The following is a 23,983-nucleotide window of genomic DNA, read 5'->3' on the forward strand; positions in this document are numbered from 1 at the left end:
GCGCGAGCCGGCTGCCCTCGCCTCCCGTCCCGGAAGCACTGGAAGGGCGCGCAGAGCCCCGCGCTGCTCCAGTGCCACGTCCCTCATCCCCGCTCGCCCACCCCCCTCCCAAGGGGCGGCAAGCACGGGAGGGAGGCATGCCGGGGGCGCCAGAGGGATAGCCGCGCCAGGGCGGCCGATCTCCTTAAGAAGGCCCTGCTTCCAACATATATAAAAACATAATAAAACATTAAACATTTTTTTTAAAAAACCACTTCCCTATGGATTGCCTTCATACGGCTCGGGCGTTGGACAACTCCATACCATCCAAAAAATTTCCAATGAAAATAAGGATATCCTAAGGAAAATTGGGACATTCCTGGATCAAATCAGAAACCGGGATGGCTTCTCTAAATCAGGACATCCCTGGGAAATGGGACACTTGGAGGGTCTGAGCGGAGGCTGTCATAGCTTTAAGAGTTAGGATTTATTCACATAGTTACACCTGAATTCAGATGGAGGGGGTCCAGATCTTCCAGCACTGTCATCCCAAGAGAGGTGTTCCCCTCACAGCACTGCAGTCCAAGGCATCTCTCCCAGCTTCCCCTCAGCCTGCCTGCCAAGATCGTGCTCCTTTCCTTTTTCTGTTCCAAGCCTCCTGCCCAATGCCCCAAACTCTTCTTGTGACATCACACCCAGTTACCCTGGCAACCTTCCAAATTTCCTGTCTCTGTTTACTTTCAGGGGTGGGTGGGAGGGGAGGACAGTTCTCTTGGATTGCCAGTGGCCCTTAGTGGCCCCATCTTGTTTCTTAATGGCTCTGTACTTAGCTAGTGGCCAGGGTAATCTTCCTTTGTCCTGCATGATGGTTCAGCCTGCATTTTTACATTGCTAAGTTGTCTCACACCTGGGTTAAGACTTCAAACCATTATTAATTCCTTTAAAAAAGGGGGGTGCCTTGACTCTGGTACCCACATCAGCTGGTGGGCAGTGAGAGCACACCTTGCTCCAGGAGGCGAAAGGAGATTGCATTGAAACTGCTGCTACAGCGGAGATGAAAAGGCACTGATTTGGCAACAGTTTCAACGCAAATTTGGGCAGGTGCCCGGAACGGCTCACCTGACCGTCCCCTGGCATAATCATGATGTTGGGTGATTGACAGGTGTTTTGTCCTGCATGCTGGTCAAACGTTGGCTTGCTGGATGTGCTTGAGTAAGATGCATGTGATCTGAGTTCTACAGGCATGCAACAGAGTTGCTATCCTGTGGGATGTAATGTCCAGTGACTTGTTTCTGAATATTCATTCATTTGAGCATAACTCCCAGATCACCCTTATCTTCAGTCAGGAGCTAACAGACTGGAAGTCTGCATCTGGGTGACTTTTTGTAAATATCTGTCAGCATCTTCAAGACAATGTGGTGCTTCTAGGTATTTCAAATGATGGGGTGTCATAGGAGTACCTTTGTTGGGGGACACGTCATGCTCCTTCTGGGGTAGTTTATCCACCTTTAGTCCCTACCTTGTGCTCAATTCTCACCTGTGGCTCCTATTAGCTGTCAGTATGTGACAGCGGCCACACCCCAGGAAATGGCTTTGAGTGTCCTGCTAAACAAGGTGAGGGTTGCTGATGGGTTTCAAACCTTCGATGAGTTACGGACTTCCCCTGCTTGTGAAGACAGGCTGTGGTGGATTGGGCAGATGAAACCCATTATGGGTCCAGTGGTGAAGAAGGTGGTTTCTGCACATGCTGTAGAAGGACGTGAGGGACAGGTGAGGCTCGTCAGCCTGGTAAGATAGCCCATCTAGGAGAAGGAAAACTCTGGTCCTAAACCTCTGCTGCCTTGTGGGATATACGGTATTAGGGAGAAAAAAATGCCAAGGAGCAAACCCTACATAAATCTGGTCTGGAATCCCTAAGATGCTTGGATAACTCCTTGTACACCTCCTTCCGGCAATTCCTGCAATCAAGTTGGTGCCAAACATATTACCCTGCTTTCCTTTGGACCACATCAGCAAGACCGGGGGGGGGGGCTTGTTTTTTCTGGGCAGCCCACGACCTCCACACTCACTGCCCAGGCTTGTACCCCTGGAGAGGTCACTTCAGTGCTGCTAACACAGTGGTTTGACTTCACCCCCCAGAGGCGCACTCCATTGTCTCTCAAGACAGATGGATGCCAACAAAGATCTCTTAGACAATATTCATTATTGTCTCTCCCCCTCCCTTTTAGGTGTGGCTTTCTTATGATGGAGGCGGCACTTTTATACCGTTATTTACCCTAAATGCTGAGATGATTATAGATGCAGATTCATGTGTTTACACCCAAGCAATTATATTTGTGACTGACTCGGCAAACCTTTTCTACACTAAGGCAGGTAGGAAAACATTACAAAGTGGAGTTGCCTACAGTCTTTGAAGACTCAAATATGAGATTAGGCTAAGAAACCAGGTTCCCCAACGTATGTGTTCTCTTATTTAGATAGGGAGAAACAAGTGGAAGCACCTGATGCACCTAAGGAATTCACTCTCTGCTGGGCAGAACCAAGGAGCCCTAAGGGTGCCCAAACCAAGAAGCAAGTGAGATTGCAGGAACTTGGGTGACCAACAGCAAAGGCTATTATCGTGTCTCCTGATGCCCCTATTTTCACATTATTCTCCAGGCAATAAATGCCGTTTGCATTCTGCTTTCTGATATCTCATAGTATAGTATGGTTGGCTGGGATCCAAAGAGCTGTTGTAATCTTCCAATGGGTCTTGGAGGCTTTTAGTCCACTCATTTGTTGCTGCAGCACCCTGAATCTATCCCCACCTTCCAAAACCCTCCACTGCAGATCAATCCATTCAGACCGTGAGGCACAAGGAGCTTCTTCCAAAAAGGAACAACACCTTGCATGCTTCCAAGTATTTGACCACATATGGCCTTGTTAGATCCTGGCCCTTTGTTAGGATTTGCTTAGGAACTATTGTCTGAAGTTGCATAATTTAGATACACTTTTTCCTGATCAAAACAATCTATTTCCTCATTGCATTGATTAAATATCAGTTGGAAGAGCTGTTGATCTCTCCAAATATTCACAGAAACCTATTACAGAATAAACTCATGCTTCCTATGCTAATAAGATTTGGTGCATGCCCATTATTTATATTTCCCCTTTTCTGTAGGTTTACTGAGATATGCCAAGCTTTTCCCGCCGGCAAAGGGTATCTTCAACATGTACTTTGACCACCTGGGAATATTAAATCATATTTCTCTGAATGATACAATTGACACATTTGTGAAAGAAACGAATGTGGATGTGGACAGTTTATTGAAGGTTAAGTATGCTTTTGATGAGCGAATGAAAAATGTCTATGAGATTGTAATAATTGTTGTTCTTGTTAAGGACAAACCTTCACTCTTCCAACATGTCAAAGTAGGATGCTAATGCTAGAATTGCCACTGGAGTCATTAATCCAGCACTTTTTTCACCGCTATCTAGATATCCTTATAATAGATTTTATTCTTTAAAAAAAAAGTTGATTTCAGAAAAGCCACCATTATAATGGGTTACATTATATATACAATAGCTGCTCACTGCTTTCTGGAGGGGAGCAGGGGTGACGTTTGTGGTCCCTTGAGCTCTGGCCTCACGTGCTCCAGTTGTTGCAGGAAATCTCTCCCCAGGCCCAGGAACCCTGGTCAATACCCTGCCAAGAAGAACCATTCAGACTGGCAGTCTGGGCATTAGCTGTTGCTCCTGCCTAGCCAGGCATCATCACCTTGAAAGGCGGTGGACCTCAGCGGTGCAGTGGAGTCTAAATAGGTCAATCCGAACCATATTTCCTGTATATGTGCCCTATATGCCGAAGGATTGCATTATTGAAACTTCCAGAAAACCAGTGGGTTTGTGCCCCCGCCCCCAGCGCAGGCAGTCACATAATGCTTCAACTAAGTTGCCACCTCCAATTCCTTTCCTAGCTTTAATGGACTCCTACCATTATCTTCTGTACCCTGAGCAAATACTGATTTTTAAAAACATAGCCTTGTACTCATTAGAAATTAAGAGACACTAGAGAGAAATTTCGTAATATCAGTATTATTTTGTGATTATTGCAGCTATGTGCTGCTTAATTAGAAGAAGAAGAAGAAGAAGAGAAGTTTGGATTTGATACCCCGCTTTATGACTACCTGAAGGAGTTTCAAAGCGGCTAACATTCTTTCTTTCCCTTCCTCCCCCACAACAAACACTCTGTGAGGTGAGTGGGGCTGAGAGACTTCAAAGAAGTGTGACTAGCCCAAGGTCACCCAGCAGCTGCATATGGAGGAGCGGAGATGCGAACCCAGTTCACCAGATTATGAGTCTACCGCTCTTAACCACTACACCACACTGGCTTACCAGTTTCTAAGCAATTTATCTTCTGATTGATATTATAAATTAAATTATCTCTTGTTTTTTTTAAATTCCCATTTATTCCTAAACTAGTTTAGCAAGTTTTGTCTCTATAAACGCATGAAATAAATAATATAATTAATTTTCTCACTTTGTTCCAGGATATTGACTTAGGTTTTGAAGGTCCTTTGGCTGTACAGTATATCACTGAAGAGCAAATGTTAATTTTAAACCACGAGCCACTGATACCAGCAGTACCTGATAGATTCAGTAATCTGCAAAGAGGCAAAAGATTAGATTATGAGTAAATATCAATAACAGCATAAGTTTTGTTAACAAGGAATGTCTTGATCAGTCAGGTTTTTCTTTTTAATATACCCTGCTATTTTACAGAATATAGAAAAATAGCATCTCTCTAGTTTGGTTAAATTGTTCAGAGGGTTGCCACTTTCTTGTTCTGCCTGCTCTTAGAACCACTTTGTACTAACATTTGCAATGTATACAGTGTAATACAAGTTTCAAACAAAACTTACAGGCTTCAAAAATATATCAGTAGGAGTTGTGTGTGTCGTAGGAAATTGGAAACTGTTCCTGCAGTGTATATGATGAGGACATGATTTTCCCATGACTTCCTCATGGGGGGGGGGGGACCCACCAGCACATTTGGGAGCAAAGACTGCTGGAGTCTGCTGTCTTCCAGGGATGTGATATTGCTGGAGCCAGAAGGAACAGGTTCAGATAATATGGCCCATGAAGTATTGCACCTAACGTGGAGATTAAGGGGTATTTCCATGTGATAAGAAATACATTTGATTTTGATTTGATTTAATATTTGTATTCTGCTTTCCCCACAACAAATGTTGAGCTCAAAGTGGCTCACAGTAATAATAATACCAATACAAGTTAACAGACATTGTGATCACTGTAGTAAATTCAAAGTACAGTAGAGTATAAAGCTAAAGAAAAATTCTTCAAACAATTACTACAATTCAATAAAAAACCATAGTGATTCAAAAGATCAGAAATAGCTGCTAAGTAGCAGTCCTGTGCCAGCTGACATGCTTGAAACCACAATTTTCTCTTAGCACTATTTTCCAGCAACGTTAGGAACTAGTAAACATTCATTAGATGCGTGATCTGACATCGTCAAGGTGGTATTAAATGTATGCTTCTTTTTAATTTAGGCCAGGAGGATCATGTATAATCAAAGAGGTTTTTAGGACGCCACCTCCTCCGGGCTTTGTATCATCTATACTGGTAGATGTTCTAGATCGGTTTCCTGTTGAATCTAAAGCTGCTAGCCCTTGTACAGCAAACACTTTAAGAATTTTGCCCCCTACAGGGACCAGTATATCATACACGCTTCAGCTGACTTCTCCAGGTTTGTGCATCACCTGATAATGAAAAGGTTTTGGAAGGAGGGTCTTTGGTTTATGCTAATCACGCTTCAGTGGGGAAATATATAGGAAAAGAATTGTAGGGATACTATTCATCTAAGAGCTGGACCATAAAGAAGGCTGATCGCCAAAGAATTGATGCTTTTGAATTATGGTGCTGGAGGAGACTCTTGAGAGTCCCGTGGACTGCAAGAAGATCAAACCTATCCATTCTCAAAGAAATCAGCCCTGAGTACTCACTAGAAGGACAGATCCTGAAGTTGAGGCTCCAGTACTTTGGCCACCTCATGAGAAGAGAAGAATCCCTAGAAAAGACCCTGATGTTGGGAAAGATGGAGGGCACAAGGAGAAGGGGACGACAGAGGATGAGATGGTTGGACAGTGTTCTTGAAGCTACTAACATGAGTTTGGCCAAACTGCGAGAGGCAGTGAAGGATAGGCGTGCCTGGCGTGCTCTGGTCCATGGGGTCACGAAGAGTCGGACACGACTGAACGACTGAACAACAACAATTCATCTAAGATTGGTTGCATGTTGTTGGCCCATGCCCAGCATTTCCTAATTTACTATGTAGCCTCTTATATGTTCCTTGCCATCCAGTCATTTTTATTTCTACTAAATCCCCTTCCTAAATCAACAGCCAGCCAATCAGTTTCCAACTATGTGTCAATTCATACTTTTCTTATGGAGACAGAATGGCAAAATGAAGGGAGGATATGGAAGAAAAATAACATAAGGAGTTAATCTGGTAGCACAGGTTGTGGCAGTCTGACAAAAAATTGGAATCTAAACTTTAAATCAAAGAAACCATAGCTTCAGGTCAGTTTATCTTTTGTGTAAATTAGGCATATTCATAGCAGCAGCAACAACAACAACAACAAAGAGAAATGCAGCTCCTGCACATAGAATGATGTTTTCATTATTTTCTTGTTTTCCAGGTGTTGTTAATATATTTAAACCAACCGATCGTGAGAAAACAGTGGTGATTCCAGGCAGTAGCAGTTTCTTCATTGTTCAAATTGACAATGACCTAAATGCTTTAGGAGATGCTACTATGCCTAATAGGGTGCTTTTAAATACAGACATTCCACCTGGGAGGTGGTTCTTGTATGACTTTGGCACCGAAAATAACAGAAAATGGAAAATTGTTGCTGACATATGTAGATATACAATACAACAGTTTGATGACCTACCACGTCATGCCATTAAATACTTGGATCTTGGGTCAAAGCTGGAATTTAAATTCAGAGTGACTCCAGTTAATGTAGGTAAGACTGCATATATTTCTTGTCTCTCTGCTCTTAAGTATTCTCTATAAAATGTCTGAAAGAGTTTGAAATCATATGAAAGCAAACTCTTTATACGTTATAATCCTCTAATAATTTAACTGAAATTCTGCAATAAGTATTTTTCATATATTTTTATATGCATGACTAATTTTTAAAATGTAATAATAAAAATAATTATAACCAACATATATCAATGCTTAAGAGAAACTCACAAACTATCAAAGCTTATCTGACTTCCATAACTTTTGCAGATGTTACATGCTGTGTGTGTGAGAGAGAGAAGGACTTGGTCATTTGTATCCAAGACTATATTCCATTAAAAATATTTCAAAAATAAATTAAAAGGCAGATATATTCACAAATATCTAAAAAAAACACCAAACAGAATTCTGTGTGCAATAACAAATCTTATATTTCCATCTTTCAAAACATAGCAAGTCCTAGATTTGCACTGGATAACATTCTATATTACTTTGTATACCCAATAAGAGGAGTCCAATTTGTTATATGTATTAATTCAGACATTGAAATAGCAAAGGCTTTCAATTTGCTTATTTGTTACTTAATTGATTGTATATTGGAAAATATGTTATTTTTTGCAAGGTATTCATCTTGATTGCTAATAGTGCTGTTGCTAGAACAAACAAAAATGACAACAGGAGGAACCCTGCCGAGCACCTTCAGTTAAACTAAATGCCGATGAAGTAATCCCATTTGTATAAACTCCTCAGAACAGATCTGTTCATTCATTATGTTTGGCAGATGCTTCATACAAAACCTCAGAACTCGAACATAATCCGTTCCGGAAGACCGTTCAACTTCTGAAACATTCGAATTCTGAGGTGCAGCTTCCGATTGGTTGCAAGAGCTTCTTGCGCTCAAGTGGAAGCCGGACGGACTTTTGAGTTCTGAGGAATATTCAAAAACTGGAACACTTCTGGGTTTTCGCCGTTCAGGAACGTTCAGGAACGTTCGGCAACGGAGCCGTTCAAGTTCCAAGGTTTGACTGTACTATGAAGAATGGTACTGAAAAGCCACTGAAAACTACAAGAGAACTGACAAGGTCACACCTCCCCTCCATATCTGTCTTGGTAAAGGTCACTCCACATGGCATCCAAGGCAGTTTCTGTCCCAGAACCAGGCATGAGACCCAACTGAAATGGAGCCAGAAAATCAGGACTTGGAGGTAGCCGCCAACCAACCACTTGAACACCTTCCCCTTCATTATGAAGAAAGGTTTATTTCAGAATGTGTATGTCATATAGATTTTGAAACTATTGACTCCCATCCTGCCTACAGATCTTTCATATGGATTTCTCATTTTGACTCAATGTTTTGATGTGCATTTGTACACAGATGTATATGAAATAAGGGTACACTGGAATCAGCCAAAATCCTCCAGTATTTTTCAACCCAACTGCAGTCTCAGAGCAGAGCTAAGTTTTTCCTCCTGTGTGAGGTTGTTTTACAGAAAAGAAATATTGGAAATAAACATCCTTCTCATTGTTGTTTCCTTCCACAGCGTATAATGTGTTTCACGATAAGCTAATGTACATAGCAATAGGAAGGCCTTCTCTACTGGATGTGACCACAAAAACTTACTTTGACGACAACAATAGCAATTTAATCGATATCACTGTTCATAGTAGATTTTTTGAACAGGTAACATGCCGCTGGCTCTTTTCAGAGTACCTTGATAACGTACAAGCAGGTTTAATGTGAATTCAGACTCCAAAAAACTATGTTATCAGTCTTCTCCCCGTGTTTTTGTACAAAACAAACTTGTATTGGTTTTAGACCAGTTTACACTATGACTTTCCTCAAAGAACCCTGGAAATTGTAGATTAATGAGACTTGGTTGCTGGATGTGTTGGGAATTGATTGCAGATGTGAGTAGGTTTGGCGGTGAGCTGGCAGGGAGGGGCCAGCTTGTGTGTTGGGGAAAGGCATTGGGTTGGATACTTAGTGTAACCTGAAAGTGAGAGGGAGCCTCTCCTGTTGGACGTGTAAAAATCTCAGGGTACCCTGGTAAAGGCATCTGGGTTGAAATTTGAAAGTCCAGATGATGTGAGGTGGGGGTGTTGGGCCAAAGGACTTCCATTCAGTGGCCAGGGGCTGTCAGCTTAGTTTACCAGCATCTTGAGGGGACCCTTAACCCTTGTGAATAATCATCCAGCAGTCAGGTAGGATGATTTGGGATACACACCCAATGTCTGTGCTAAAACCTTGTGGCCAATTTATTTCCAAATTCTTCTCATGTCATTTTTGTTGCTTACTTCCCAGTTTCCAAGGCACACTGGGCACAGGCCTGCAATCCCCCGCCCACAAGCACAAGCACATTTTAAAAGCAATAAAATGTTTATCAGCCAAACGCTTGAGAAAGGTTTTCACCTGGCACCTAAAGACATGCATTGAAGGCACCAGGCAAGCCTCCCTAGGGGTAGCATTCCACAAATGGGGAGCTACCGCAGAAAAGGCCCGCTTTTGTGATAGAACCCTCCAGACGTCTTAAAACTGCAGGGTCCTGGTTGGTTTATATAGGGTGAGTCTGTCCTTGAGGTATTACAGTCCTGAGCCATTTAAGGCTTCATAGGTCAAAACAGCACTTGGAATTTGGCCCAGAAACTAATTGGCAACACCTAGAACAGGTTAGATCCTGAACACAAAACTAGCCACTCATAGTGTTCAGCTTCAGTTTATTTTATCATCTTCAGGCACCAGTTTATCACAGACACAGCTAGACTTACTGAAAGCAATGGGATGCAAGTTATTCATGACTACAGTGTGACCGTGTCTTACACAGGCGTTCAGTTCAAAGCATTCTGGATATCTGCAAAAATGTGTATACTCAAATCATTGGAACTGGACCCCTTCATGAGCATCCTGGGGCTCCAGAAGCTCTGAAGTGGCCTTGCGAGATCTCATAGGTCCATCCAAGTTCTCTCAAAATCACCCAGGAGCATCCAAGACCCGTCACACAGAGAGGCAAAGCAAGGCAGAGATAGCTTAAAAGCTACTGTAGTTCTATTGTTATGAATGGGGCCCAGTCCCAGCTACCTTTACCTGATGTATGACCCTTGTCTTGGTATGGATATATTCTTTATCATAGGCTTGTTTTGGAGTATTAAATTAATATTTAAAATGTTCCTGCAGGAGAGGCATTTGTCATATGAGAATTCTTAAAACTATTCCATTGGTTAAAACTATTTCCATGGCCGCATCGCTGGCCAATACGAAACCTCGCCACCCACGTGCTGAGGAAACCCAGCGCGGCTTCGGATTGGCCAGCATCGCCACCCACCCAGAGGTGTCTGTGGCTTTGGATTGCCTGTGGGAGCTTCCTGAAGCCAACCCAAAGCCGCCCGTGCGCCCATCGCAGAAGTCAGTCCCTGCGCCAGTTTAGCACGGGGACTGACCGGACAGGCGCAGAGTCCACGGGTCGGATTAAAGAGCCCCTTGGGCCTTATCTAGCCCACGGGCCCTAGTTTGCCCACCCCTGCTCTATGGAGTCAGCTACATTAGTCGAAAAGCAACACTTTGAATGTGTTATAAACTTGCAACACCAGATGGTGCTGGTGAAAAAACAAACAAATAAAATTCTTTGTGATTTTCCATATTGTTTGTTTTCTTTTGTTTTAACTATTTGATTTCTGACTTATTTATAGTGGGTTTCCCCTTGTGTGTAGATCCATTCTATGATGGGAAGCTAATGATATTAATCTATGTTGGAGACCAATTCATGTTATGCTTTTTCATAAACATCCCTAGGGTAAAACCACCATATCTGTGATTATCGCATCGGGATCTCTCCGATGTGAAGTGACAACTATTGTGTTAACATTGAAGAGTTCTTGCTCCTATCTTAAATCAATGCACTATGTTCTATCTGCTAAAACCTCTCCTTCGGACTGGCTAGTTGAAGATGTCAGCGCTGAACCAAATGGCTCAGCAATTGCCAGACTTTTAAAGCAGCTACCGGTAAGGATCCTAAATCCTATATGTTAGTTTAGAATTCTTTCCTGCCCTTTCTTAAATGTTCTGAAGAGGGGAAGGGCACAGATGTACCCATTATTCTATGAAGCCTCGGGATACATTGTTCCAAAGCCACACCCAGGCACAACACTCCTGAGTTGGATGGATTTAAGAGTGGCCTTTGAAACAGAGAGCAATCCTGAGGACACGACTACACTCTCTGGCGTCTGTGTCAGTGAAGCAGACAGGTAAAAGCTAACTTTTCTTCTGATAGAAGGCAGCGCCAACATTTCCAACTGTCTTTTTTTAAATGTTTCATTAATAACAATCCAATGGAGGATTATCACATTAATACGATGCCAAATCATGCCAAATCACAATACAATCAAAAGAGCCAATTAAACAGTTCTGAATTAAACACTTTTGCATTACTTCCCATGTTCTGGCTATCAGGATGTTATTCCTTGATCCTGCACCAATTCTCTTAATTAGTCCAAGTTCCACAATTCCGATCTTAATCCTTTATTCTAGCAGTCACTGATGTGATGACTTTCGATCATGTTTAATAAATCCAAATCCATTAACTTGCAGGGGGAATTTATATTCTGTAGCTGTGTGAAATATTTGTTTACCTTCTTTTCCTTCATGTTGTAATCTGTCAGTTTTCTTCAACATTGCCCCTCCGTCGAAAACTAATGTGTAGGTACGCCACAGCTCCATTTTGCCTCTCTGAAACTGAAAGCAATCCAGCGTCCAGCCGTGAGTTCTGATTAACTTCCAGTGTTTATCTCCTTGTTTCTTCTAACAACCTGGCGTCTTACCAAAACCATAATAAATCAAATTTGAGCTCTCTTTAGTTGGCAATGTTACCAATCATCACAGTATTTCACACAGTCTATTCTTTCAAGCACTCTGTAAAGAAAATTATAGGTTCTTGTTGAATCCCTCTTTCATTCCCAATATGGTTGTAATCCATTAGTAATTTCATTCCATTAATAATTGATTCTTTTTCAGTGAAGGCTTGCCGATTCATAGCACAGCAAAAATAATGTAAAAAAGAACAAAGGCTCCCCTTCACTTACGTAGCATTCCTATTACCATAATGAGAGTCCTCTCCAGATCAAAACCTTGGCACTGGGTGGCTGATTCACTTCGCAGGTTATCTTTCTCTTTATTCCAAAACATGTCTGTTTCTTAAGTCCAAATTCAGATCTGTCTTAAAAGAAACAGAGATACCTCTGCTCTTCGCGACTGCATCGGGGAGTTTCCAAAACATGCAGTGCTATGCACTCTGCATCCCTGCCCCCACATTCCATCAGAGTGAGAAGCAGTTATCGGACTATCTGCAAGAGGAATCTCTCCCCCCCAACCCGGGGTGGGGGTTGCAAGGATAACTATTCTCAAATTATCCTTAATTAACTGCATGGCTGGCATCTGCTACCATGGGACCAGCAGTTCACCATGGCAGCTGCGCCAGAAGTCCAACATTTCCAACTGTCTAGGCAACTGGAAGCGGACTGCCTTCTACAAAAGAGCTTCATTACATCTGGGCTCCAGAGGTCTTCTCGGGATATTTGAATCAGAAGCCCTTTTATTTCCCTTTCCCCCTTTCTTTTCCTACTCTTTTATTGTTTTCATCTTCATATTTCTTTTTCCTGCCTTCCTTTGGTCTTGCTTCTGGTGTTGTTGTTTTTATGTCCTCTGCTCTGGGTCAATGAGGAGGTTGTATGCACATGAAGCTGGTGGCTGGCTGGTGAAGGACCCTGTGTGAGAGGCAGGGAAGGGAAGGTCTCCTAGGGTGGGAGGCTGGAAGAAGGGAATCTCCCAGGTGAGAACTGGGAAGAACCACCCCCTTATGTATCTGGGGTATCTGAAGAAGTGTGCATGCACACGAAAGCTCATACCAAGAACAAACTTAGTTGGTCTTTAAGGTGCTACAGGAAGGAATTTTTTTATTTTTTATTTTGTTTCGACTACGGCAGACCAACACAACTACCTACCTGTAACACCCCCTTATGTGTGAGACACGGATTCAGATCTACCTTTGAGAGAGGATTGCATTTCTCTCTCATTCTCTTTCTGTTTTCATTTAGATTAGTTTGCTTTTTAAATTTGTTCTTTTATTTGTATTAATAAAGCCTTAATAAAATTTTATTTTATTTTTAAAAAAGAAAGAAATCTGTGCTGCTGGTAATAAGTGTATGAATACAGGGTTGGGGAGATGACACAAAGGGGAAACTGGTCTTATTTTCCATCATATAATTTTCCCATTTTTTCATTTACAAAGATTATCACACAAATAAATTTATACAACCAATTAGAAAACATCAAATTATTTACCCCCCTTTCTTTGCTTACTTATGTTTTATCTTTTATCACTGCATATCCAATTCATATCTATTTACTATTTATCCTTTGTATTTTTTTTAAATAATTTTCACTGCACGTTTTTATGTCAGTCCTGCTAATGATTTAAATTGTTTGCAAAAATTCTTCAAATAATCAATAATTTCCCCCCATTAAAATGTGTTCTTTTTCATACAGGTGAACTACAGGCCACCATCTGTTTTGGGAATTGCTGTTCCACTCACAGAAAACTTTTATAATGCTGACCCCAGCAAACCTAAAATGAGGGATTATTTTACAAATTCAAAAGTAAGTCTTCATAGCTACTCCTGTAAGAGCTTTGAGAATACATTTTTAAAAATTGCTATTCATTTTGCACTCCGTGCTGTTGCATGTTCTTTACATACACATACACACATTAAGAAAAGAGATTTCTAATAAAGAGGAGAATATTGAAATTCAACTTTCAGATGAGCATTTCTATAGAATTTGGGCCAGAACTCAGGCGTCCTGCTTGTACATACTGTAGACAATTGTATTTTAACATTCTGTTGGAAGCCGCCCAGAGTGGCTGGGGAAACCCAGCCAGATGGGTGGGGTATAAATAAATTATTATTATTATTATTATTATTATTATTATTATTATTATTATTAGACTCAACATCTGTCTGCCTCCCACTATAAATAGCTGGTTTTCGCATATTATTCTAAGAAAAATAACCTGAAAACTTGGGCTTGAATCCTTATGTTTTAACTTTATGGCCACCTCATGTCCACATCATATCACTTGCCAAACCTTTGCAGTAATAGCATAGATCAGGATCAGAAAATTGCCCAACTACTTTCCACACACTCAAGGTAAATATACTTTAGGAGTAATGGAAACAATCTGAAGCACCCAGAGCAGTCAATATGAGCATTTCCCGTTTTTGCCCTAGGTGAACTCTTTTGCCTCACCCCGTTTTACAATCCTCCATGTTTTCCTGTTCTATCAACAGGAGGCAGTAGAGGATGGCATGCATAGCTTCTTTTGCACTATTCTATATATTCATTATAATGATATTTTACATCTGAGAAAAGACTCTCAAAGTCCACAGTATCAAGGCTGCTTGAGAATATGAAGAGAGTAGAGAAGAAAAATGGAAAGGCTGAAAAACAGGCAGAGAACTTCATCTGCAAAATCATTTGCGCGGCCAGGCGGAGTCCCCCGAACCCTGGGGCAGCCCCTGAGGGAAATAATGGCGCGTGACAACATTCTATGGGATTAAATTGGCCACAACTTTATTAATATTCAGATGTAGGAAGACCTTGGCTCAGGCATTGGGTGTTTATCCTTCCCAGCCCCCCAGCCGGGGTTCTGGGTAATTTCAAGGTTATCCAGCATGAGTGGGGAGTGGGCTAGCTGTGGAGAACGTATGTTCAAGCAGATAGCCCGCCCCGCTGGAGGGGGAGGGCAGTGACGACCCTGGGTGTATGGTCAATGCTTCCCCCTGAGACCCCTTTAATGGGAACCCTGTTATCGCCACCGCCATAGCTGTCAAGTTTCGGATTTGAAAATAAGGGATCAGCAGCCTCACCTATCCCGGGGACAGTCACATGGCAGTGGTGGGCGGAGCCAGAAGCAAAAGTGGGCGGCACTGGTGTGAATGTGCGCAGTAGGCTTACTGTATTTTGGAAACACTGCCTGTGGGCTACGACGCCTGTAAGCACGGGAAATGGCTCCCGCTTGCTTTGAGGCTGCAAGGAGGCGAGGTCTTCCCAGTCCCTGGCCAGCAGCGGGAGGGAGAGGAGCTGCTTCCTTTGAAAAAACGGGAAATTAAAGGGATATAAAAAATAAGGGATAGCAGCGGGAAATTGCTTGAAATAAGGGAGATTCCTGGGGAAAACGGGATACTTGACAGCACTGACCACCGCAATGGGGTGGGGGTCACCACCCCACGCCCCCCCATCTTGTAGATGACTAAAGGATTTCACCCAAGGCCTGCAACCGCCAAAGTTGTGATGAATTGCTATGGGAAAGGCAAAACCTGCCAATACAGGGAAAGTCCTTTCCGGCCCTTCAACAGCAACCTTGTCATAGCAGCGCCTGCATGCCTGTGTGGCTGTGGAAAAAAGGTGGTTAAACCTGCAAAGAAAGCGTCAATTGAGGGAGTGGAGGGTGGGGAAGCTCTGAATCCAATGGCCGCTTCCCAGGTATGACTCAAGTTCTATTGTGTGTACTGTATAATCCCCCCTTCTACCTGGCCAGTCCCCCCGGCAACACCTCCCCAGCCGGGATTGGGCAGCTGCTAGAGTAGGTGGAGTCCACAGGTATCCAACCTGGGAAGGTGGTGCCAGGACCAACTGCCAGGAGCTGCACCGATCCAATGGGGCTACTTGCGACCACGCAAAAGGCGCACCCCATTTGATGTGGGGGAACGCTCATTGCTGTCACCCAGGAACCCCAATGTCCATTCAGCTCATTTGTCTCTTGCTCAAGAGAAAGCTTCTCTTCTACCCAACGACCTGTTCACTAAGGAACCAGAGTTATTCATAGTTCTCTTTGCCCTGATTCTCTCTTTCTTTCTGAAAACCCTTTCCCACCAAATTTGAACATGCAGGGCTCTCCAATCCACTGATAGTTAATTCAGAGGCCAAATGATTTCCGTTGCATATGATAGTCTACCTTGTAAGCGCAGTCGAGAATTGCCTTAATTATCCCTTCTTTGGGACACAGGTGGCACTGTGGTCTAAACCACAGAGCCCAGGGCTTTGCGATCAGAAGGTCAGTGGTTCAAATCCCTGCAACGGGGTGAGCTCCAGTTGCTTGGTCCCTGCTCCTGCCAACCTAGCAGTTCAAAAGCACGTCAAAGTGCAAGTAGATAAATAGGTACCGCTGTGGTGGGAAGGTAAATGGCGTTTCCGTGTGCTGCTCTGGTTTGCCAGAAGCGGCTTTGTCATGTTGGCCACATGACCTGGAAGCTGTCTGCGGACAAACACAGGCTCCCTCGGCCAGTAAAGCGAGATGAGTGCCACAACCCCAGAGTCATCCGCAACTGGACCTAACGGTCCTTTGCCTTTACTATCCCTTCTTTTCCATCAAAGATCTCTAAATGAGGAGAAGGACTCAGATCTATCCAGTTTACATATGTTTTCCACAGAATTCTGGACAGTACAAGCAATGTGCTGGCAAGTCAACGCGCTCTGAATGTGGATGTACAGAAAATATGAAGCTGTCATTTTCTGTTGCCTTTTCTGATTGCAAGGAGAAGGTAAGGGCTATGCCTACATGTGCAGTTTTTTGTTTGTTATTCTGAGGAGTTATATAGTATCCTGGAACCATTATATCCAGTATGTAAACTATATAAAAATAACAGTACATTAAGAAACCTAAGAAAATAAAAATACCCTTAGACATGACAATGTTGTGGTAGGCAAACATCTCTGGGGAGAGAATTCCGCAAATGGGGTGTCATAACCAATGAATCCTTTCTCTGGCTGCCTTCTGCCATACCTCAGATGGTGGGGATACCTGAATGAGAATTTCTAAAGACTCCCATGGTTCTTCAAGGTCCTGGGTTCCCAAGCTTTAAAGGCAAACTTTGAATGCTGCTTAGAATGGACTGGTAGCTAGTGAAGCCTTTTAAGCCACTCACAGTTACTAACTTAGCAGCTGTATTCTGCAGTAACTGCAATTTCTGAGCAGTCTCCAAAGGTAGCCCTAGATGCAACCCAATGCAGTAGTCAATCCTTGTTTCCAGATTGCTGTGGCCAGTCTATTGCTTTCCAGAAGAAGCTGCAGCTGGCACACCAGCCTAAATTAATGTGAAAGACATTCCTTCCCACAAAGGCTTATCTGGTTCTCCATTGACAAAGCTATATTTAGGAGTGTGCTCAATCTAGGAATATGATCCTTTAGAGCAGTGTTTCCCAACCTTTTCCAGATCGTGGCCCTCTTCTGACCTTGTGTTCTTCCTGTGGCCCACCCCACATGGACATAGCAGTCTGTCTTCCCATAAGTAAAAAATCAATTAAAATCCATGCAGAGCCGGTCTGATGCTGCCGACGGGCTCTGCGCTCATCGGCAACATCTGTTGGCTCTGATCCACTAGGCGCTGAGGTGGATTGCACCCTGCATCTTGCAGAGTCAGACCCAGGCTGCCACCGGACCCAGCACTGGCAGCAGCAACAAGCAGCTCTGATTCGCCCAGCCCTACCCATTGCCACCCCACCACCGCACTTAGCTGACCTGGGAGTTCTGGATTGTGGGCTCTACTGGTCAAAACAGAAGCCTCAGCAATTGCCCTCTTTTTTCTGGAAACAAACCAGGACTGCTCCAAGAAAACACACATGGCAAAAAGGAACGTTAGGCCTTGTGGGCTGCCCCCATACCTGCTTGTGAAACACTATTTTAGAAGGAGCACAACATTATACATAACAGATTTATCAGATGTACCACCTACCCACAGAATCTCAGACCTTCTGGGACTGATTTTCAGTCCACTGGCTTTCATCCAGCTCATTACCAATTTGTAGGTCCAGCATCAGACTTCCTGTTTAGCAGAACTAAACCAGATTATGTTAATACTTACATTTGTGTCATTCCATGTCTGTCCATGCAGGCATTATTTTAATGTCAGTAATTTCTATATATCTTTCATTGCCAGGCCCTGCGAATGAAATTCCCAGTATCAAGGCTTCCTCTCTATTTCACCATTGAGGATGAGGGTCACTCTGTAAATCTGACATCTCCTTATTTTATCACAATCATAGAAGTCAACAACAGAACCAACTGGAAAGTTACAGGTAGGGAACGGAAGAATCTTGGGATTCATCAGTATCTTTCGTATCAGAGAGGTTCTGTTGGAAATACTTGTCGTCAGTATATTTTCAGGCTCTTTCTTGCCCTCTAGTAGGTGTGAGGAACCTTTGGTCCCCCATATGTTGCTGAATTCCCAACATCCCTATCCATTGACCATGCCTGATGGGGCTGTTGCAAGTTCTAGTTCAGGGAGGACTTGATGTGGAAAGATGTGAATCTAGTCCAATTCTTTCTACATGCAAAACCCATTATACCCACAGACCCTTAAGGCCTGAAACAAGCATAACACAACCCATGGGTACTGAACAGTCTGCTGAAGTGTACACCCCTCCCCCTAGCTGTTCCTTCTCCTCTACTTCTCCTGCTAGCTTTTAACATGATTAATATTTATGGTGGCACTTTGGCTATAACAAAGAATAGTTAAGGTTAACCAACATGTCATATTAATGTTTGCCCACACCCCTCCTTTTTCACCCACTCACGATAATTAATCACTGTTAGTGCTTTTTTCTGGGGGGATGCAGGGTTACGCATAACCCTAAACATTTTGTGAATCTAAGTTTGACCTCATTGAGGGGCAGTATTTCAATATGAGTAGAAAAATGAGAGTACCCCTAAACTTTTTTTTTTTTTAGAAAAACCTACCACTCTGCGATTGTTTTAACTTTTTTTCAGGTACCAATAAAACATCAAGTATGTTAAAAATGAAAAAATATTTGGAGCACAGACTCAATACTGAACTATATAATCCAGATGGCCTATCTATAACGATAACTGTAAGTGCCAGAGAAAATACATACAGTGGTACCTTGGGTTACAAACACTTCGGGTTACAGACTCCGCTAATCCAGAAGGAGTACCTCGGTTAAGAACTTTACCTCAGGATGAGAACAAAAATTGTGCGCTGGTGGTGTGGCGGCAGTGGGTGGTCCCATTAGCTAAAGTGGTACCTCAGGGTAAGAACAGTCTCAGGTTAAGAACGGACCTCAGGAACGAATTAAGTTCGTAACCAGAGGTATCACTGTACTGTGAACAAAAAGACCAAACCTTAAACCCAAACTCTTATTACCTTATACTCTGTGTACCAAACAAAGTGTGTTGCAAGAGTACTCATACCCTTTCAAAGTGCCCCAATTTTCTTGGATCATCCGGGAATTTGGAGAAGCCATCCCAGCTTCTGATTTGATCCTAGAATGTCCCATTTACCCCCTCCAGCACCACTGCTGACACTGGGGAGGAGGATGCGCCAGTGCTTACAGTGATGCTGAGCTCTTGCATGAGTCAGCATAGCACCAAAAGACACATGTCCTGATTTTCATCAGAGGAATGTATGGAGTACTTTGACATGGAACCTGCGGGTCACACAAAGCCTTGTCATGCAGGCAGGTGGGGCGGGGTGGTGGAACGAGGCCATAACTGATGCAGGGGCGTAGCGAGGGGGGGCGAGGGGGCCTGCCACCCCGGGCAGCACCCTGGGGTGGGGGTGACACTTGGGGTGGGGGGCACCGCCCCCCGCGATCGGCGGCGCCGCACTTGCTGGCTTAGCCAGCCGCTGACGCCTGCTTTCCTTTTTTTCCCCGCTGCCGGGGCGGAGCTGCCGGGCGGCCAGCGAGGAGGAGGGGTGTCAGGCTTGTCACAAGGATGACACCCCATCCCCGCTGGCCCGCCCCGCCCCTCGTGTCTGTGGGCGGCTCCGCCCGGCAGCGGGGAGAGAAGCCCTTTGAAAAAAAGAAAAACCAAGGCAAGCAGGCTGCTTGCCTTTGCTTTGCTTTTTTTAAAAAATGGCTTTTTTCCCGCTGCCGGGGCTGGAGCCGCAGTGACGTTGCGTCATGATGCCCCACCCCCAGGGGTGCCTCCGGTCCCCACCCCGGGTACCAAGGAGCCTTCCTACGCCCCTGAACTGATGCACACCCTCCCAACCTTCGTGCTGCCTTCCCAAACCTGGGTAATAAAGGCATTGGGCTTTGGGAATGAGGTGGGAGGGCTCTGAAAGGGTCCTGGAGCCCTCTTACCTCCTTCCCAAAGCTGGGAAAGCACTAACTAGGCTTTGGGAAAGAGATAGGAGGGCTCTAGGGCCTTGTCAGCCCTCACAGCTCAAGGCACATACCCAACTTAGAGAAGGCAGCACGAGGGCTGGGGCGGGGGCATCAGGTGTTGTTGAGGGGTGGAAAAAAAAGCCTTGAGGGCCACATGCGGCCCTTGGACCACATGTTGGGCCACTGTACAATATACATTTGACATTAAGTAATTTGCATATTAAATCAAAATATCAAAAATGTTCTGTTCCAAGGATATAACGCAGCTGCTAGCGACACTGATTTTAAGGCTGTAGTTATACTGACAATTGCATGCATGATGCTTTTCTGAACAAGCAGCTCCTGTCTGTTCTACATGGTACTACACATTATTTCTGTGAAATATTTATATATTAGTTTATATATTTATATTTTAGTTATCGGTTGTGACATTTAAGAGAATTTTTTTTTTAATGGAGCAGCAATATTGAGGCAATATTGCACCATATGCCACATTGCAGTTCAGTCAGCCAAAGCTGTGTTTCTGTTCAGGTCATACAAAACACTTATTTTCTGTCGGCAACCAGATCCCATCAATAGCCAAGGATTAAAATTCTAATTAAAAAATGAAAACAAATGTTACTGCACATTAGTAACAACTTTCCCCCCTTTCCAACAGGGATCTGAGCTTTTCCATTTCAGGGTATCAACTATTCCTGGAGTCTCCTTTTGTAACTTATTTGACGAATTTCAGGTATTGTCATTAGCTCTTTAAAATAAAAAAAAGCACACAAATTACACTATACTGTAGAATGAATTAACAAACATAAAATAGGATACAAGATTGTACAAAATGTCCCCAAATACAGTATGTAGCCCTTACTTCAGCACATTCCCAGAGTACAGCAGGAATTAACAGGTGCTTTTGAACTGCAAAGGGCTAATAGGGATGGGAGACCCAAATGTCCGGGAATAATAATAATAATAATATTTATTATTTGTACCCCGCCCATCTGGCTGGATTTCCCCAGCCACTCTGGGCGGCTTCCAACAGAAACCAAATACAAAAATATCAAACATTAAAAACTTCCCTAAAAAGGGCTGCCTTCAGGTTTTTTCTGAATGTCAGGTAGTTGTTTATTTCCCTGACCTGTGATGGAAGGCTAGTCTGCTCTGGCTAGCAGCATCTCTCCAATATTTCAGGGAGAGTTCCAGCATGGTTGCTGCCGGCTTTGCCTATTTAAACAGCTGGCCCCGCCTCCCTGCCGGGCTGAATGGCTAATTGAGCTTTGGCAGGAACCTCCAATGGCTATCACAGGGAGGCAAGCCAGGCCAGCCAGCTGGTAGGTCCCAAGGAGCTGGGTACTGATGCAGTCCCGCAAAAGGCGCCCACAAGGAAGGTGTGAGCACTCATTCTTAGCCCATACTTTTCTGGGTATTTTATTTTAAGAGGTACAACATAATGCAGTATCTTGCAACAAACCGCATGCAATGCTTACCAAACTGGTTTCCCTATAAACTCAGATGACTGCTTCTGTTCCCCTACCACTTAAGATTTGCATATGCCAGCTTTCACTATCACTTAGACCAGTTTCACTATCTTGTTGTCAACAGTGTAAGCAATATTGAGTCTTTGAAGGGAAGTGACTGTTGGAATTACAATATTTTCTGTTGCAGATTTATATTGACGATTCTCCACTGGCATTCCCAGGAAAATATCTTATCGCTTCAGTTACGACTATATTAATTGGAGGCAGTATTTTTGTGGCATTTCTTCTGTATGTATTTGAAATTGAGATATGGAACTTCTTAAAAAGGAAACTAAGAAGAAATAAAGTGGCATCAAAACCCCCACCCAAGAGGGATTCAGTAAATTCTGGTGATTCCGCAGGAACTAGTTGACTGGCAATAGTAATAACGTTATAATAATGTATTGGTTTTTAAAGTTGCTGTAAGAACCCCCTGTTGCTTTTTTCAGGACCACAAATGTTAACAGTATTTTTTTAAACGAACATATGTACAACTATTTCATATTTAGCTGTAGTCTTTCTGTTTAGGTAAAATATTTTTGAAAAGATGTGAGGAATTTTCTCTTGTCCCTTGGGATGAAACGCATTTAGCCACTGTTGGTCATGAATTTTACTGAAGTTTATTGGGCAAGATTCTCCCCCCCCCCTCGAAAATGTCACTGAAGCAATATACAATAAAATAGTTCATATATTTAAAATACACTGCATTGCTAAATGTGTCTACTTGCGCCTCAGTTTATTTTATGTACTGGTTATTTCTTCCTCCTTGCTTCCTCCTCCTCTTAATGTACATATATGTGCAAACTTTGTATTTCCCCAACCAAATAATAATAACAACAATTTATTTATATCCCACCCATCTAGCTGAGTTTGCCCAGCCACTCTGGGCAGCTTCCAACAAAATATTAAAAATACATTAAAACATCAGTCATTAAAAACTTCCCTAAGATAAAGCTTTTCTTCTGCATTATGACCATTACTAGTGTGGTATTTCTGCAATACAATTTTATCCACTGGATCATGGTCATCAAAAGTTACAAATCCAAAGCCCCCTTTTTTTACCAGATTGTCTGTCTGTAATTATTTCAATTGTGTCGATTTTTCCATATTCCGACAAGTAGTCTCTAAAGAGATGTTTCTCAGTATCTTCTTTAATTCCACCAACAAACAATTTTTTCACAGTAACATGAGCTCTAGGTTTACCAGATTCCTCCAAATTCTCATGAGCATTTGCTCGCAGGGTCTCTGATAATTAGTGATGTTAAATTCTCAAGAATTCTTGATTAATGAGATTAGAGAATTTTCATTTAAAATAGGAGAATGTTCATTTTAATGCATTGAAAATGATTTTTAGTTAATATGCATGTTTATTAATGGGTAAACGTGTTCAGATGGCAACCAAAAACTGTACAGATACGCTTATTCAATGGGGCAATGCAGTGAATTCCCATTCTTTGATTATTATTTTTTCTCTAAACTTGAAAATTCAACGTGAATGACTCACGTTAATCACTAAGCCTGCCACTAACTGTATATTTACCATCAACTTTGAATTTTAGTTATGTTGTGTATGTATGAAATGTAGCTTTTAAAGTAAAAGGAATATGAAAATAACTCAGGTCCACCATATGAGTCCGTTCTTTAATAAGCATATCTACATGTTACAGTATTTTCAGTGCAACACTAATAAACTAAATATAAAGTTTAAAATAAATGTTATTATTTCCAGAAAATAAAACACAAATAATCAGTAATGACAAGTTACATAACATCAGAAATCAAATTACTATCTATAAGGAGGAGTCTTTCTTATTGGTCAGCAATATGTTGACATATAGGGAAACTTGTTGTTTAGTAAAGGAACTACTGTACAGTGAAAATATATAAGCACACTTGTCACTTCCAAGTATGAAATTAAAAAGTAAAACATGTTTCATAGTTAAACCATTCTAAAGTGATGGCACCAGTAATTGTCATGTTAAGGTTTGGTAGAAGGAAACTCAGTAGTTGAATCATATTTTATTTTTCCATTAGAACATGTACATGATATAGGACAAGTAAAAAAATACAATTGGCATGTTAAAGTTTCATACAAGTAAATTCAGCAATAGGCTCTCTTGTGCTTCTAATAGCTCTAACACTTAATAACTGTTTTGGTGACTAAAACACAGATTGATAAACAAAAATATATGCATACATATATAAAAAGAATCCATTAACATTAAATATATTATCATTAATTATATAATATATTTCAGTATGTCAATCTCTGGTAAATGGCACCTTGTA

General features: G+C 42.5%; 1 protein-coding gene and 1 long non-coding RNA gene across 3 annotated transcripts; both read left to right on the forward strand.

Moving 5' to 3' along the window:
• Nucleotides 1-2,258: 2,258 nt before the first annotated feature.
• Nucleotides 2,259-22,096, forward strand: LOC117041834 (cation channel sperm-associated protein subunit beta-like). 2 transcript variants are annotated; one of them, XM_033141073.1, is made up of 8 exons: nt 2,259-2,352; nt 3,140-3,291; nt 13,548-13,658; nt 16,490-16,600; nt 17,996-18,134; nt 18,826-18,926; nt 20,845-20,919; nt 21,843-22,096. In XM_033141073.1, the coding sequence occupies exons 1-8, from the start codon at nt 2,268-2,270 to the stop codon at nt 22,065-22,067; spliced, it is 999 nt and encodes a 332-aa protein (XP_032996964.1). In that variant the 5' UTR covers nt 2,259-2,267; the 3' UTR covers nt 22,068-22,096. The 2 variants fall into 2 exon arrangements, with proteins under 2 accessions (XP_032996964.1, XP_032996955.1); XM_033141064.1 differs by lacking the exons at nt 2,259-2,352; nt 3,140-3,291 and adding an exon at nt 10,873-11,009.
• LOC117041849 lies at nt 4,591-5,683 on the forward strand. The gene is made up of 2 exons (XR_004426030.1): nt 4,591-4,651; nt 5,532-5,683. It is a non-coding gene; the product is annotated as an uncharacterized LOC117041849 (long non-coding RNA).
• Nucleotides 22,097-23,983: the final 1,887 nt, after the last annotated feature.

This window comes from Lacerta agilis, chromosome 1, assembly GCF_009819535.1.
Source record: "Lacerta agilis isolate rLacAgi1 chromosome 1, rLacAgi1.pri, whole genome shotgun sequence".
Lineage (NCBI taxonomy): Eukaryota > Metazoa > Chordata > Lepidosauria > Squamata > Lacertidae > Lacerta > Lacerta agilis.